The sequence below is a fragment of the Labeo rohita genome, chromosome 7 (genome assembly GCF_022985175.1).
Source record: "Labeo rohita strain BAU-BD-2019 chromosome 7, IGBB_LRoh.1.0, whole genome shotgun sequence".
Classification (NCBI taxonomy): domain Eukaryota; kingdom Metazoa; phylum Chordata; class Actinopteri; order Cypriniformes; family Cyprinidae; genus Labeo; species Labeo rohita.
Window position 1 is genome coordinate 3,343,045 of NC_066875.1, and position 15,020 is coordinate 3,358,064.

The 15,020-nt window shown below is 33.0% G+C and overlaps 1 protein-coding gene across 5 annotated transcripts in view; it reads left to right on the forward strand.

The window, feature by feature from the left end:
- zmp:0000001168 (signal-induced proliferation-associated 1-like protein 2) overlaps positions 1 to 15,020 on the forward strand; it is a 262,196-nt gene that overhangs the window by 32,039 nt on the left and 215,137 nt on the right. For all 5 annotated transcript variants that reach the window (XR_007828080.1, XM_051114678.1, XM_051114680.1 and 2 more), the window contains 7 exons: positions 112 to 215; positions 1,064 to 1,221; positions 1,314 to 1,917; positions 4,706 to 4,980; positions 9,223 to 9,603; positions 10,922 to 11,051; positions 14,093 to 14,213. Coding sequence is in view for 4 of the 5 variants with exons in the window: in XM_051114678.1 (XP_050970635.1) it covers positions 112 to 215; positions 1,064 to 1,221; positions 1,314 to 1,917; positions 4,706 to 4,980; positions 9,223 to 9,603; positions 10,922 to 11,051; positions 14,093 to 14,213 (1,773 nt within the window). In the remaining variant the exon portion in view is untranslated. The remainder of the gene's footprint in view (positions 1 to 111; positions 216 to 1,063; positions 1,222 to 1,313; positions 1,918 to 4,705; positions 4,981 to 9,222; positions 9,604 to 10,921; positions 11,052 to 14,092; positions 14,214 to 15,020) is intronic.

The following is a 15,020-nucleotide window of genomic DNA, read 5'->3' on the forward strand; positions in this document are numbered from 1 at the left end:
ATCTTCCTGACCCCAGTGCATATGTAGAAGAATGGAAAGAAAATGTGCAAGAGTGACACTAGCAGGTTTTGATTTGGTGTGTGATAGTAGTGTTTGTGTGTTCATTTGCAGCCGACTCCACCGGCACACACTCACTGTATACTCGCTACCAGGATTACGAGATTATGTTCCATGTCTCCACCATGCTTCCATACACACCCAACAATACACAACAGGTAATCCACAGAACTCATTAAAACAGAGCTGCACTTACTGTATATTAACAGCACAATGATGTGATTCAGCAGTAGAATAAGCATTGGATTCTCATATGCATGTGAAAATCACCTAATGTCTTGCCTTGAGCAAAATAAATATACTTAACATATATTTAAAAGTAGTACTACAGAAATAGTGTACTTTAAAAGAAAATACTTAAGTGTGAATTGAATGTAATGATTTCAGTCACTTAATTACATGTATTCAAGTTCACATTAATGCTAAATGCAATTAGCTGAACTTTAGAGTGATTTTTGACCTACTTAAGTACTACTTCTATAGTCAATGAAATATTGTTAAAGTTTACTGCTAAATGTACTGACAAGCATTTATAATCAGCTTAAATTAACTTTAATGTCACTTCTGTTGAAACTTGTCATGCATTAAACATTTGTAATGAATAAATTTGCAATTTAATACATTTAAAATACATTAAATTTAAATCTAATATTGAACATTTGCATGTGTTTTGTATGTTAGTCAGCAATTAAAATAAGTGTATTTCTTTAAAGCACAACAAAAGATTATTAAAACATAATGGTTTAAAATGCACTTTAAAGAAAATCCTTTAGTTTGACCTGAATAAAAAGTGCTTTTTAAAATTGAATTTACATGTGTTAAGAAACAGTCCTTAAGTGGACTTAAGTGGCCTTTTGTTTCATAATTATTACATTCAAGTACAGTTTTCTAAAATATAATTTTAAGATTTGAAATACACTATAAATGCACATACAATAGACTTTAGAATTTAAAAGAATTTTAAAATTTTGAATTTAGAATTTAAGTTTCTCTATTTCTCTTTTAGTTACTGAGGAAGAGGCACATAGGAAACGATATCGTCACAATAGTCTTCCAGGAGCCAGGTGCTTTACCCTTCACCCCCAAAGCCATTCGTTCTCACTTTCAGCATGTGTTCATCATTGTCCGAGTACATGAGCCCTGCACCGAAAACACCTATTACAGGTAAGAGAGCAGACAAAAAGCACGGAAGTAAAAGAAAACATAAAATGTTACAATAATAAAATTAAATATGTCTTTATCTCCACCTTTCTCAGAGTTGCAGTAACTCGTTCCAAGGACATCCCTCTCTTTGGTCCTCTCTTCCCTAAAGGTGCGCGCTTCCCACGTTCTCCTGCCTTCCGTGACTTTCTCCTCGCCAAAGCCATTAACGCAGAGAATGCCGCGGAGAAATCTGAGAAATTTCGCTCTATGGCCACACGCACGCGGCAGGAGTACCTGAAAGACCTGGCAGAAAACTACGTCACCACAACGCCCATTGATTCTTCCACCAAATTCCCCCTGCTGTCGTTGGGCGGGAAGCGCAAGGAGAAGCTTAAGGGAGCTAAAGGTGCAGAGCTTCACAGCGCTGGTGCTTTAGTGTGGGCCGTCACCATCGTTCAGGGTGGCGAGAGCAACGGTCTCAGCCTGTCCTGTCTGCTCGGTGTGTCGGCGGAGTCGGTCGTGCTCATAGAGCGCTCCACACGAACCGTCGTATTCAACTGCAGCTGCCGTGATGTGATCGGCTGGAAGGCCGTGACCGAGCCTGGAGTTCAGGGTGGCCCCTCCCTGGATATCTTCTACGAGAGGGGCGAGGCGGTGACTGTGACGATGTCAGAAAGCCAAGTTGAGGATATTAAGGAGGTTGTCCAGAGACTGGAGGTAAGATTTAATATAGTACGTGAAAAAAACACAAAGATTACTGGAGTATGTTTTACAAGAAACTACTACTGTCTTTCTGCTTCAAATTTCACATTTAATGTAATGTTACTACTGTTTGAAAGGGATGGTTCACCCAAAATTAACGTTTTCTGTTCATTTACACACTCTCATGCCATTCAAGATGAAAGTGACTTTTTGATTCATAAAATGCAATTCAGCAGCTACCGTCACTTTGAGAGCCAAAAAAGCATATACAGACAAGACAAAATTAATACCTGTGGCTCATGACAATAATTTGGGGTCTTCTGAAGTGAAACGATCGGTCTGTGCAAGAAACTAAACTTTAATTAAAACATTATTACCTGTAATCCAGAGATTTGGGGCAAACAGTTTGATGTTCAGTTCGCGAACGAATCATTCTTTTGAACCGATTCTTTTTAGTGAACTGGATGAACAAGTTCTGAATAGTCTTAAACCGTTGACGGATGAAGCACCACAGATCTACAAGTTACTTGCTGAGTCACATCCCATTAATTGTGAAATTTATTAGCAATTTCTGAGTAAAAAATTGTTTTTACACAGTACAAACAAATTACACAGTAAAAACAATTTTGTTTTCAGTGCATTGTGTTTCCTAAACACAGTAATTGCAGTAAACTTTAACTGGGAAGTAAAACCATTTGAGTTTAATAGTGTCAGTAACATCTCTAAAACTGTTGTAAATTAAATCATTTTCTTTACTGGATATTGACATTTTTGTCATAGTGTCATCTGTTAACACTTATTGCAAAAATTTGGTGCGCTAAACATTTTTAAATAAATCAGTAGCTGTTATTGTTTTAATGTGTAATCAGACCGACACAAACATCCACATATCAAAAATGTGACCGATTTCTTTTTCTTGCTTTCTTTCTTTTTTTTTTTTTTAATAAAGAGAGGTTCTGAACTTTTTCCCCATTGCATTATGAAGAAAACTGTCCAGCCAATAAAATGTATGTTTTTTGTCATGTGCCCAGAGTTGCCACAGTTCATTGTTGTTATTGTTAATTATTATTAAATCTGGATAGGACTGGATAAACTGGGTTGAACAGCTGTTTGAAAACACATACTGTTTGGCTTCCTTTTATTGCTCTCTGTGACAAGCAGATGTCAAAAACTTAAACTTGCACAGTGCTGCTTTGTGTATCGTGGTATTGCTGCTTTCCCCAAATGACACTTAGTTTCAGAGAGTGAAATTGCATTTGCTATTGCGTCATATCTCAAGTATGGGAAGATTGTCCATCCCTACCCAGACTGGCAAAGCTTTTTCTACTGCCTAGGTTTATGTCACAGCAATAATGACCTGTCATATGGAGGTTTATGAAAGGCGTTGGCAATGAATTATTTTAGGCCGCCGATTCTACCTTGAGATCTGTCCGTGGTCCTGAAAGCACCATCTCAGCAAACATTCAAATATGTAAAATCAGTTATATGAAAATCCCAACAAGCTACCATGATTTTTACACACTCGGAAAATGTACCTCGCTCTGTTATTAGAGAAATGGGTGTTATGTGAGTAACAGGGTTGCCAGGTTTTTACAACAAAACCCACCTAACTGCTATCCAATAGCCCAATCACGTTTTGAGGGCGGCCTCCTGTTAAAAATCACGTTCCGGGGGGTAAAATACACATTTGTTGGCAGGGTCCCCTTAGTAAAATGAGCATTCCAGGGGCTAAATATAATGTTATTGGGGTCACTTCAACCTGTGGACATGAAAAACAGCACGCAGCAATAGTGTTAATATAGCCCAATTCTGCTGGAAAACCGTGGACTTGGCAACACTGGTGACTAACCTAAAGGTATTTTTATCGGTGCCTTTTATACATCATAAATGTGGTAAAAACATCAGAAAGCAAACAAATCTAAGAACAGATGCAGTTCATTTTTAGTGCATTTACTTAGATGCTTTCATTTATTTATACTGAATCTATTTCTTGACAGTCAAAACATCTAATGCAAGCTTATCATGTTTGCCTTGTTTGCAGAACTTTCTCCTCTACCTCCTCTTAAAATTAACTCTATAAAGCCAGCACCTAATATTTGTATATTTGATACTCAAATTATTAAGGCCTCTAAATGATTAATGGGATCAAAACTACATAATCTACTACTTAGCACGTAAAAGGTCTTTTAATGTAATTGTACAAACGTCCTCCTTAAGTTCATGCTTCACGTGTCTTTACTGTTAAATCTGATTTTATATAAAGTAAACATAAGAATAGCTTTGATATTGTTAGTAATATTTCAATATGAACATTTACTAGACTGAAGCAGCTTGGGTTTACATGATTATCCACACAATTGTTTAGAAAAATCATGTACATCATCTCTCCATCATCACTGTATTGCATTGCATTGCATGTTTTGATCATCAAACTAAGCATTTAAATATCTCACTAAGACATTATTGGGAGATACAGACTGACAACTAATATTTCTATCAGTTTATGTAAGTACATTGATGTACTTTACAAGCTATGAGAATTTCATTAAGTTTTGGCCATATAAATATCAGCGCCTGCACCAAATTGCACATTTTTGCTCATTTTGAGTCTCTGAATAGAACTGAGCTGTTTTCACCTCCATGTCATCACCATATAATACTAAATGAGCCATAAAAGCCTGATGTAACAAACTCAACAAAACTGATATTTTTTTAAATTTTCTCTAATGGTTCAATAAACTGTTCCATTAAAAAAAAAAAAAAAAAACATGAAGAAACATGATGCTTCTGTGCTTCCCCGTAGCTGGTGACGCGAGGCTGTGAGGCGCGTGAGGTCACTCCCCTGCGGGACGGTGTCGGCCAGCCGGGCTTCCTGATGAGCGAGGAAGGCTTCGTAACGGAGCTCCAGCGGTTCGGATATGCGGAAAGCGGCGGGCTGCAGCTGGGGGCTCGTGTGGTTCGTCTCTGTGGGCAGGTCCTGGTGCACCTCAGCCTGGAAGAGCGGAGCCGACTCCTCCGTACGGCTCAAAAGATCCACATCACCGTCATTCCTCCAGACGAGAACGGAAAACCACGCAGGTAATAGAGGTGACGGGTTATTGGTGCGTCAAAGGAAGTGGATAAAATGCAATGACGTAAAGAATGCATACACTGCAGTGATTTTGAGAGAAAAGTGGGCTGACTTGTTAAAAATAGTTTGAGTGGAGGATGGAGTATTGCTGATTATATAATTAATCATCTAATGTGTATCCTATTACTGTATCCACCACTCAAAAGTTTAAGGTCGATATGATATTTTTTATGTTTTTGAAAGAAGTCTCTTTGCTCCCCTAATATGCAAAGCCTGCTTCTGGGAATTGTCCAGAAATTTCTAATTTTTATCTCACAGTTCAGAATTGCAAGATATAAACTCAGAAGTTTTACTCTTTTTTTTTTTCTCACAATTCAGCTTTTTTTTCTCAGAATTCTGAGTTTACATCTCATAATAAATCTTTTGTTTGTTTGATTTTTTTGTTTCCACCACGGAAAAAATAGTAATGTGACTTTTTATTTCACAATTCTGACTTTTTTTCTTGCAATTGCGAGTTTATATTTCACTATTTTCACTTCTTTTTTTTTCTCAGAAATGGGAGAAAAAAGTCAGAATTGTGTGCTTAAAAAGTCACAATGTTTCATACACAGTTGCTGCACTTATTTGATCAAAAATACAGTAAAAACAGTAATTGTGTGAAATATTATTACGGTTTAACCCTTTAACTGTCACCCCCATTTTCATATCATCAACATAGATGTAAAAGTGCACTATCCAAACTAAAATTGTTATAATTCATGAACAAATAAATATTCTAATATGATTTTGAAGTACCATTTCCATGGCAATGCAATGTCAGATTTTAAAATGAGTTTCAAAGGATGAAGTTTGAGGTTTTAAACATTCAATTGATGTATAATTCAGGATCATTTCTAAAACATGATAGGGAAAAAGGCAACGAAAAAAGACTTTTGGTGACAAGGGTCAGAACTCCTATTATGATTTAGATTTTTGAGGTGCACTCTTGTCATAAATTAATATATTACTGTTCCTACATAATTTGTAACAAAAAGCAGCAGTAAAATATCTGTTTAGAAGTCTTAGACCTTTCCAACAATATAGAGTTTGTCATGAATACATTAGCATTTAATTGTAATATAGTGAAGGAAACTTAGGCGTTCCTCTGAGGGGACGGGTGACAGTTAAAAGAACTGTATTCTTTGTTAATATATTTTAAAATATATTTTATTCCTGTGTTGCAAAGCTGAATTTCCAGACATTTCCAGTGTTGCATGATCTTTGAGAAATCATTCTAATACGCTGATTTGCTGCTCAGCTGCTCAAATATTACTGGTGCTCAATTATTCTTATTATTTCCAATGTTGAAAACAGTTTTTGCTGCTTCATATTTTTGTGAAAACCATAATACATGCCTTTTTCTTTGAGTATTCTTTAATGGATAGGAAGTTTAAAAGAACAGCATTTATTTATTTTAAAATAGAATCTGTTTTGTAACATGAATGTCTTTACTGTCACTTTTGAGCAGTTTAATTAAAATAAATATGTAAATAAATAATAAACTTAAACCCTGAATGTCAGCATGGTAGTGAAAGTAATTAGGCAGATAAACTTGATTGTAGTTGCTGTGGACCAATGTTGGAGGTAACACATTACAGGTAACACAAGTTACGTACAGTAATCAGATTACTTTTTTCAAGTAGCTAGTAACACATTACTTTTAAAGGGCACCTATTATGCCCATTTTTACAAGATGTAATATTAATCTTATGGCTCTCCTGAATGTGCCTGTGAAGTTTCAGATCCAAATGCAATACAGATTGTAATGTGTTGAAAACTATAATTTTTGAGGCGGGCCTAAAAAGTACTGTTTCAGGGGTGTGTTCCCTTACATGAAAATAAGCTGCAACTTCCCGCCCAACTCCAGAAGGGTGTTGTGTGATCTTGTGCAGTCGCTTTCTTATGCGCGCTGTTTTACCGGTTTCACTTTCAAATTTTGTTTGTTTATAGTAAGGTTTATCTCACCCCTCTCCAACCAATCACAATTTCATTCGGTTTGAGCATTTTTATTCAAATCGAGGTGTTTATATGGAACGTTTTCATTGGGATTGGACTTTTAAATCGATCACAGTGCATGTAAATGCACCTAGTGAGTGCCATTGAATAGAATATAACTGCAGTAGCCTGTTAGATGATCTAACAAAACTTTTAGCTTCACGTTTTCCTAGTTAAATCTGGTAAATGTATAAATGAACTTTACAAAAAGATATATAAATAAACTCTTACAAACATTTGTAAAACCAAATCGTAATTGTGCAAAGACTCATAGAAAGTTGAATAAAGCTCCTAAAAAGCCTCAATAGACATTTACAGCAGAAACACTTCATGAAAATGAAACAGAGCAAGGGTGTTCCTGACGGGACACTGCTTTTGACACAGCCGATCGCATGCAGACAAAATAGCTGAGGATATGGTAATAAGCGCCTGTCAGTCAACAGTGGTGGGCGCGGCTATCAAAAAATGATGTCATTTTGCAGACAGGTTCCAAAGTGCTTGTTTTTTGAGCCTGCTTTGATTTTATGAAAGACTGGGTGTATTTTTATCATTCTAAGATGGCTATGTACACACATTTCCAACACACATGTCTGTCCAAACACCTTCTAAAAGTGGATTTTGCATAATATTTGAGTTACTAAAGTAACGCAAGTTACTTTATTTTCCCATTTATTGACTGATAGCTCTCCTGTCCCCATGTTGAGAGAAATCGGGACTAAATGTGTGTGTTGTGTGCACGGTGTCAACATGATTACAAGTAACGCAAGTTACGTAATCAGATTACTTTTTTTCAAGTTTTTTTCATGTTACTTTACTGTTATTTTAGTTCTAGAATAAATGTGAGCATGCATTAATTCATCTCACTTACTCCCAAAAAAAAGATTCAGTTTTCCTCAAAATTTATAAAAACGTTAAATGCATATCAGAATATGATGCAATCCTGCAATAATTAAATATGTTAAATAATACAGATATCTTTTATGTATTTAATCCCAATTTTTTAGACCAATGTCTTTGCTGCTGACCTTCGATGATCCAATTCAACCATATTAATGAGCAAGAATTACTCAAGATAAACTAACATATGTTCTTCTTTTTTTTATTGCTGAAGAGTGTTTAATTTTCATCTTCTGCATTCTACTGTATACAGACGTAAATGTACTTTCCCTTTAGCCTGAGGCTTTTGGTGTGAAAGGGCTTTTGCATTTGCCAAAAATAGAACTGTTTATATTAAACCAAACACGCATGCCCCTGCCCAGATTTAGAAAGTAATGCAAAAGTAATGTAACCCATTACTTTCCATAAAAGGTAACTAAGTAACGTAATTTACTTACTTTTTTAGGAAGTAATGCAAAAATGCATTACTTTTAAAAGTAACTTTCACCAACACTGTGTACAGATGTGAATTTACATTTCCTTCAGCCTGAGGCATATTAATAATTATACATAAATTAATTATATATATAATTATATATAATTTTGATGGGCTTTTACATTTTCCAAAAATACTTTTTAAATAAAAAAAAATAAAAACAAGCAAGCCCTGTCCAGATTTAAAAAGTAATGCAAAAGTAATGTAACGCACTACTTTCTATAATAAGTAAATGAGTAACGTAATTAGTTACTTTTTTAGGGAGTGACGCTATATTGTAATGCATTACTTTTAAAAGTAACTTTCCCCAACACTGCTGTTGACTGACAGTATTGTCTGAATCGTCTGGCCACAGTTATTATACTCCCTCATGAATTATCTATTACCTATTGTCTAATTATCTATTCTATGTTTGTACATATGTGTTTGTACTGTATATTTTTAAATATGCTCCCTAGGGAGGGAAACAGATGGATAGAGAGGGGAAGGGAGCAAATGAATGAAGGACAGAGCTCGTTCTATTGACGAACATGTTTTAGTCAGTGTTTCACCAGCTGGTCAGATGTCATTCAACTCTCATAATGCTTATTGATTCATCCAGCACACACACAGATCATGGGTTAAAACTGTGTTTTATCAAATCCCATATACAGCGACTTACTCAACATGATTTATGTAAGACTTTGATTATGTAATATACTTTAGAAAAGAACTCCAAAATAGCAGCATTGATCTCTTCATCCATGACTAACAGTGAAATGCAAACGCTGAAATAAATGAGCTGAAACTTTGTTTGTTGTTCTTCACTATTTTTCCCCTTGTTCTTGTGTTTGTCTGAGTTTAGGAGTTTCTCTGAGCTCTACCAGAAGGCCATCCAGGACGCAGAGAGCAAATCCGGAGAGGGACGGTCAGGCGAGGCCTGGGTTGTGGATGAAGACGATGAGGATGTGGTCGATGGTGGCGGAGGGGAGAAAGAGGAGAAGAAAGAGATTGAAACTAAGGTGTCAGACAGTGAAACTCCAAAGCAGGAGATAGATGAAGAGCAGATGGGATTTCCGGAGCCCATGGAAACAGATTCGCTCCTTTCCCCTCCCAGCCTGCCGCTTTTGCGGGCGACTTCCCTGCAGGACAGCATGAAGAGTCAGACCCCTGAAATCACGCCCGTCTCTCTCACACGGAGCTACTCGCTAGAAGGACGCCCTCCGTACCAGGACATCATTGAAGGGTAGACAGATTTCTGTTTGCCTACTACACATTTTACAAAATAAACTGTTTGTTTCCTAACAAACAGATTACGTAAGGGAAAAATCACCTTTTTGCAACAGTGTTATTATAGTTTTCATTATAGTTTTTATTAATGTTTTAAATTTGATTTTATTTTTGCGTTTTCAGTCGGCAAGTTAATTGTAGTGTAAGCAGTTTTGAAAAGTGCTTTTGTTGTTTTTATTATTTTGTATTTTTATTAATTAATTAATTTATTATTTTTATTATTATTTAATTTGTAATATTTATCTTTTATTTTTAAATGTAGTAATTAGTACTTAAACTTATTTTATTCCAGTTAGCTGCTAAGGCAACATTTCTTTTTTGTGTACACTAAAATTATTAAAACTACTGTTTTTTTAAAGCTTAAATACTAAAACTACTATATTTTTAAAGTTAATTTGAATTTTAAGTGTTAATCTAATATTTACAGTATATTTTCTTCTGTTTTACCTTTATTTTAATTAACGGAAATTGATTTTTGATCATTGTAGTTTTAGTTAACAATAAAAACGCTCAGTACGGCTGTTAAATTTATCAAAACGAGCACTTTGTAATAATTAAATTAAAGTTTGAGTTGTTTTAGTTAAAATACATTTTAAGTTAGTCAATATTATATTTTAATGTATGTTTTAAATGTAATAAATTGCAATTCATTATTTCAAATGTTTGATTACAAATATATTTAAATCTATTTCTAAAATAGAAATGACATTAAAGTGTATTTTAGTTTATCATAAATGCTTGTCAGTACATTCAGCAGTACGTTAACCACATTTCAAAGACAATAGAAATAATTATGACATTACATATAAAGATGTACTTAAGTCCTACTTAAGTGGGTCTAAAAAGCATTCTAAAGTTCAGTTAATTGCATTTTATATAAATTTAAACCTACATACAATTGTAATCAACATGCAATTAAGTGTTCAGCTAATTAAATATAAATTTCAGCTATAATACATTAGTATGTTACTTTCATTAAAGATGTATTTAAGTCCTACTTGAAGGAGTCAAAAAGCACTTTAAAGTTCAGCTAATTGCATTTAATATAAATTAATACTATGATACATTTTTAATTACAATTAACATTCACTGTCTTGGTTAGTAAAGTAACCAAGAATATGCACGACCCATTTAATTGAAAAGTGTTCATATTTGTAAGTGCAGGGTGAAAAACACAATGTGAAGTGTGAAGTAGTATTTAGGATCTTTTTTAATCTGCTTTTATTCATTCTGTTTTACTAATGTTTTCATCTGTGAATGTGTATGTGTGTCAGGCATGTATATGATAACGTGGGGCTGAAAACAGACAGACACATCTATGAAAACCCTGGAGAGCTTCGGGACGAGACCCCTGACCTCATACTGGCAGTCAAACCCAAAGTGCCTCTGGAGCAAGAGGAACAGGTATATCATTCGCACTTTTTTCTTTTCATTATGAGACTATTGTTTTAGAGTTGATGGGAGAAACAGTCTATTGAATGCACTGATTGTCATGACAAGCGAGAAATGATCATGTGATCACAATGGGCACAGATGAATCTTATAGTAGGCCAGGAGTTAACAAAGACACATTACTATATAGGAACAAAATGGTTCGAAGGTTTTTGATTTGATTAAAGATTTTTTTTTTTTTTTTTCAAGTTCAGAACGATTCTGTATTTTTTAAGTGCATTCATAGGTTATGTAAAGGATTCTCCTTATGTGTTTTAGGTAAGAAAAGAAAAAAATACTTGTTTTAAGATTAAGATTGTTAAGATTGTTTTTTTGCACCAAGCAACTTGAAAGTATACACATTGAATACAGGAAATATAACAAACAGTGCAATGTGTCAATAAAATATTTTAGAGCTTAAAAAAACAGAAACACAACAAAATTACTAAATTACTGTACTAAAGTAAAATCAAAACTACTATACTAAAATTAAAACTAATTACAATAAATATTATAATAAAATATTAGGAAAGTATTTCATATGCCATAACTTAAAAATAAAATAAATTTAAATTAATATAAATACATAAATGAATAAATATTTAAATTAAATTAAATTAAATTAAATTAAATTAAAAAGATTTTCTTGGTCTGGAAATTCCATAAAAACTTTCATTACTTCAAATTAGAATGAAATTTAACTGAAATAAAATTAAATATATATATGTTTAAACTTAAACATTTTTTCAGCTAGTTGCAAAGTCAAAATTTCTCATTTTCATTTAGTTTAATTTTAATATTAAAAAAACTAAAACTAAAATGAAAATTAATAAAAACCATGTATACATATTTAAGGGAAAAAACATCCAGTTTACTAAACACTTAACTAAAATATAACTAGAATATATAATATATAATACATAATATATATGTGACCCTGGACCACAAAACCAGTCTTAAGTCGCTGGGATTTATTTGTTGCAATAGCCAAAAATACATTGTATGGGTCAAAATTATTGATTTTTTCTTTTATGGCAAAAATCATTAGGAAATTAAGTAAAGATCATGTTCCATGAAGATATTTCGTAAAATTCCTACTGTAAATGTATGAAAACTTAATTTTTGATTAGTCATATATATTGTTAAGAATATTATTTGAAGAATTTAAAGGCAATTTTCTCAATATTTTTATTTTTTTGCACCCTCAAATTCCTGATTTTTAAATAGTTGTATCTCGGCCAAATATGGTCCTATCCTAACAAACTATACATCAATGAAAAGCTTATTTATTCAGCTTTCATTTGAAATCTCAATTTTTTTCTCAATTTTGAAATGACCCTTATGACTGGTTTTGTGATCCAGGGTCACATATCTATAATATATGTAATTTATAAATATTTATAAATACATTTATAAATATGTCATTTGACAATTTTCAAGGGAAAATCTCTTTTGACACTATTTAACTTTAAAAAAAAAAAAAAAAAACTTTGTGTTACTCTTTTCTTATTCTTCCCTTTCTAGCTTATACTTATCTGAACAATGCCTATGGTATTATGAGCACTTGCTATGTCGATTTGCCTCTATAGGGATGAATCGCTTGATGTATTGCCCACTTGTTAGACTCTTTGGATAAAAGTGTCTTCTAAATGAATAAATGTAAATGTAAATTTCCTAGTTTACCATTACCATGAGAATCCTGAATTTAACATTTATATTTTTTCAAAATATTGAATGATACTTTACAGAATTTATAAAAAATGTATTATATATATATATATATATATATATATATTATTAGCATTTTAAATAGATTCCTTTTCAAAAGAAACTCAAAAATCCATGTTTCAGGATTGATGCATGTATCTGCAGCATTTGTAATCGATGCACCAAAAAAAAAAAAAAAACACAAGTGAATCACACGCCAAACTGTGAGGCTTACTTAGAAACAATATTAAGGACATGAACACTTACAGAATAGCACAATGCATTGAAGCACCTGAATCATGCATGATGTGCTGCTGTTGTGCTCAGTATCTGCTTCCCACACAGAGGGCATCTGATGGAGTCGCTTGTGTAACTCTCTGTATTTGGAAAGTGATTGCTGTGTTTTCAGAAGGGTTTTAACCTCTCAGATCCTTCTCCCACTCTCTCTTTCTCTCTCTTTCCTTCCCTTCTGTTCGTTGTTCCTCCCACTTCATCCTTTCCCTTCTTCCCCTCATAAAATCATTTTCTCTCACTCCCTCAACTTCCTGTATTTTATCTAGTCATTTCGTCATACTTTCTTCTCTGTCCCACTGAGTGCGTTGCGTAATAATTATTTGTTAATTTATTTATTAGTTAGTTAGTTGAATGCTGTTTTGAGCTTTTTGTTTTTAACTCTGTCTAAAGCTTTAAATGATACTAGATTAAATGAATAAATAAACTTTGCATCCATCAAATAAAAATAGAAAAATGCAGGAAATATATATATATATATATATATATACATACATACATATATATATATATTTTTTTTTATTGTTTTGAGTCTTTTATTTTTAACTCTGCGTAAAGCTGCCTTTTAATGATACCAGACTTATCATTAATTATGTATGAATCAAACATATAAAAGCTTTAAAAAAAATTTTAAATAAATAAATAAATAAAAATGTATAATTATTACTCAGTGTACTCAGTGGGACAAAAGAGAAAGTATGATCAACATGATAATAAAATCGAGGGAATATTTATTTATTTATTTATTTATTTGATTGATTTGAGTGTTTTTAATGATACCAGGCAAAAATAAAATTCACATACATGCATATGTACATATACATAAATATATGAATGAATGATTTAAAGAAGCATTTAATTCTCTGTATTATACTGCATGCATAATTGCTACATACTTATATAATATACAAAACCTTGAGGTTTAATTTTAAGCAAAAATATCTATATTGTTATTATACATTTTTGTTTTGGCCTGCTTCTGTTCATTGCAGATTTCGTTTTGTCTGTCCGTATAGTTTGTGTGTGATCAGGGGCCTGAGGAGCCGTCGGTCAGTGATGTGACCATGAGAACCTCCTGCATGGAAAGTGCAGAAAGAAACTCCAGAGCTCTGAGCCTCCATAATTCCATCACGAAGAGTAAGTGTTTCTTAATGTTACCACAATAACATTACAGGGTAAATGTATTATTTGTAAATGACTTGTGTAGTTCAGACCACAGTTGCTATAGCATGCCATTATTTGCTGTGGGTTAAATAAACAGTCCTTTTTATAAGTGCTTCCACAATGACTGTGTGGCTTCAAAACATCTAAAGCTTTATTTTAGCTTCATTGCTAATCTATAAATGCAGTTTACACAAGTACAGATGGGAGTAGATATATTAAACTGTGAGGGGTTTAACTCTATAATTAATTAAAAAACAGCAGGAGCTCTTTCATTTAATCTAAAGGTTAGAATGTGTACAAATCTGAACAGATTTTACAGGTCATACTCATGGTTACAGAGAAAAACTGAGCATCATCCTCTAATCGACTAAAGATCACACAACTTTCAAGTCTTTCCAAACCAGGGTTATTATAATTAACTAAAACCATAAAAAACTTTCATTGAAATAATATCTTTAACTGGGGGGAAAAAACACGAATAACGTATTATGTGAATAATCTATATATAAAGTAAAAATATGTAATATCTAAAAATAAAAGACTTTAAACTTATTTTATTTCAGATAATTGCTGAATTTTGTTTGACTTGATACACTAAAATAACTAAAACTAATACTGAAGTAAGAATAGTAATAGTAATAGTATTCTAAAAGCTATATTCTATAACAATATTCTAAAATCAGCTTGAGAGAAAGTAAGTAAGAAAGAAAGGGTAAATAATGCTACAGCATTTATTACTGTGTAGTGTCATATTGGTTTGTTGATTAATGGTTTATTTAA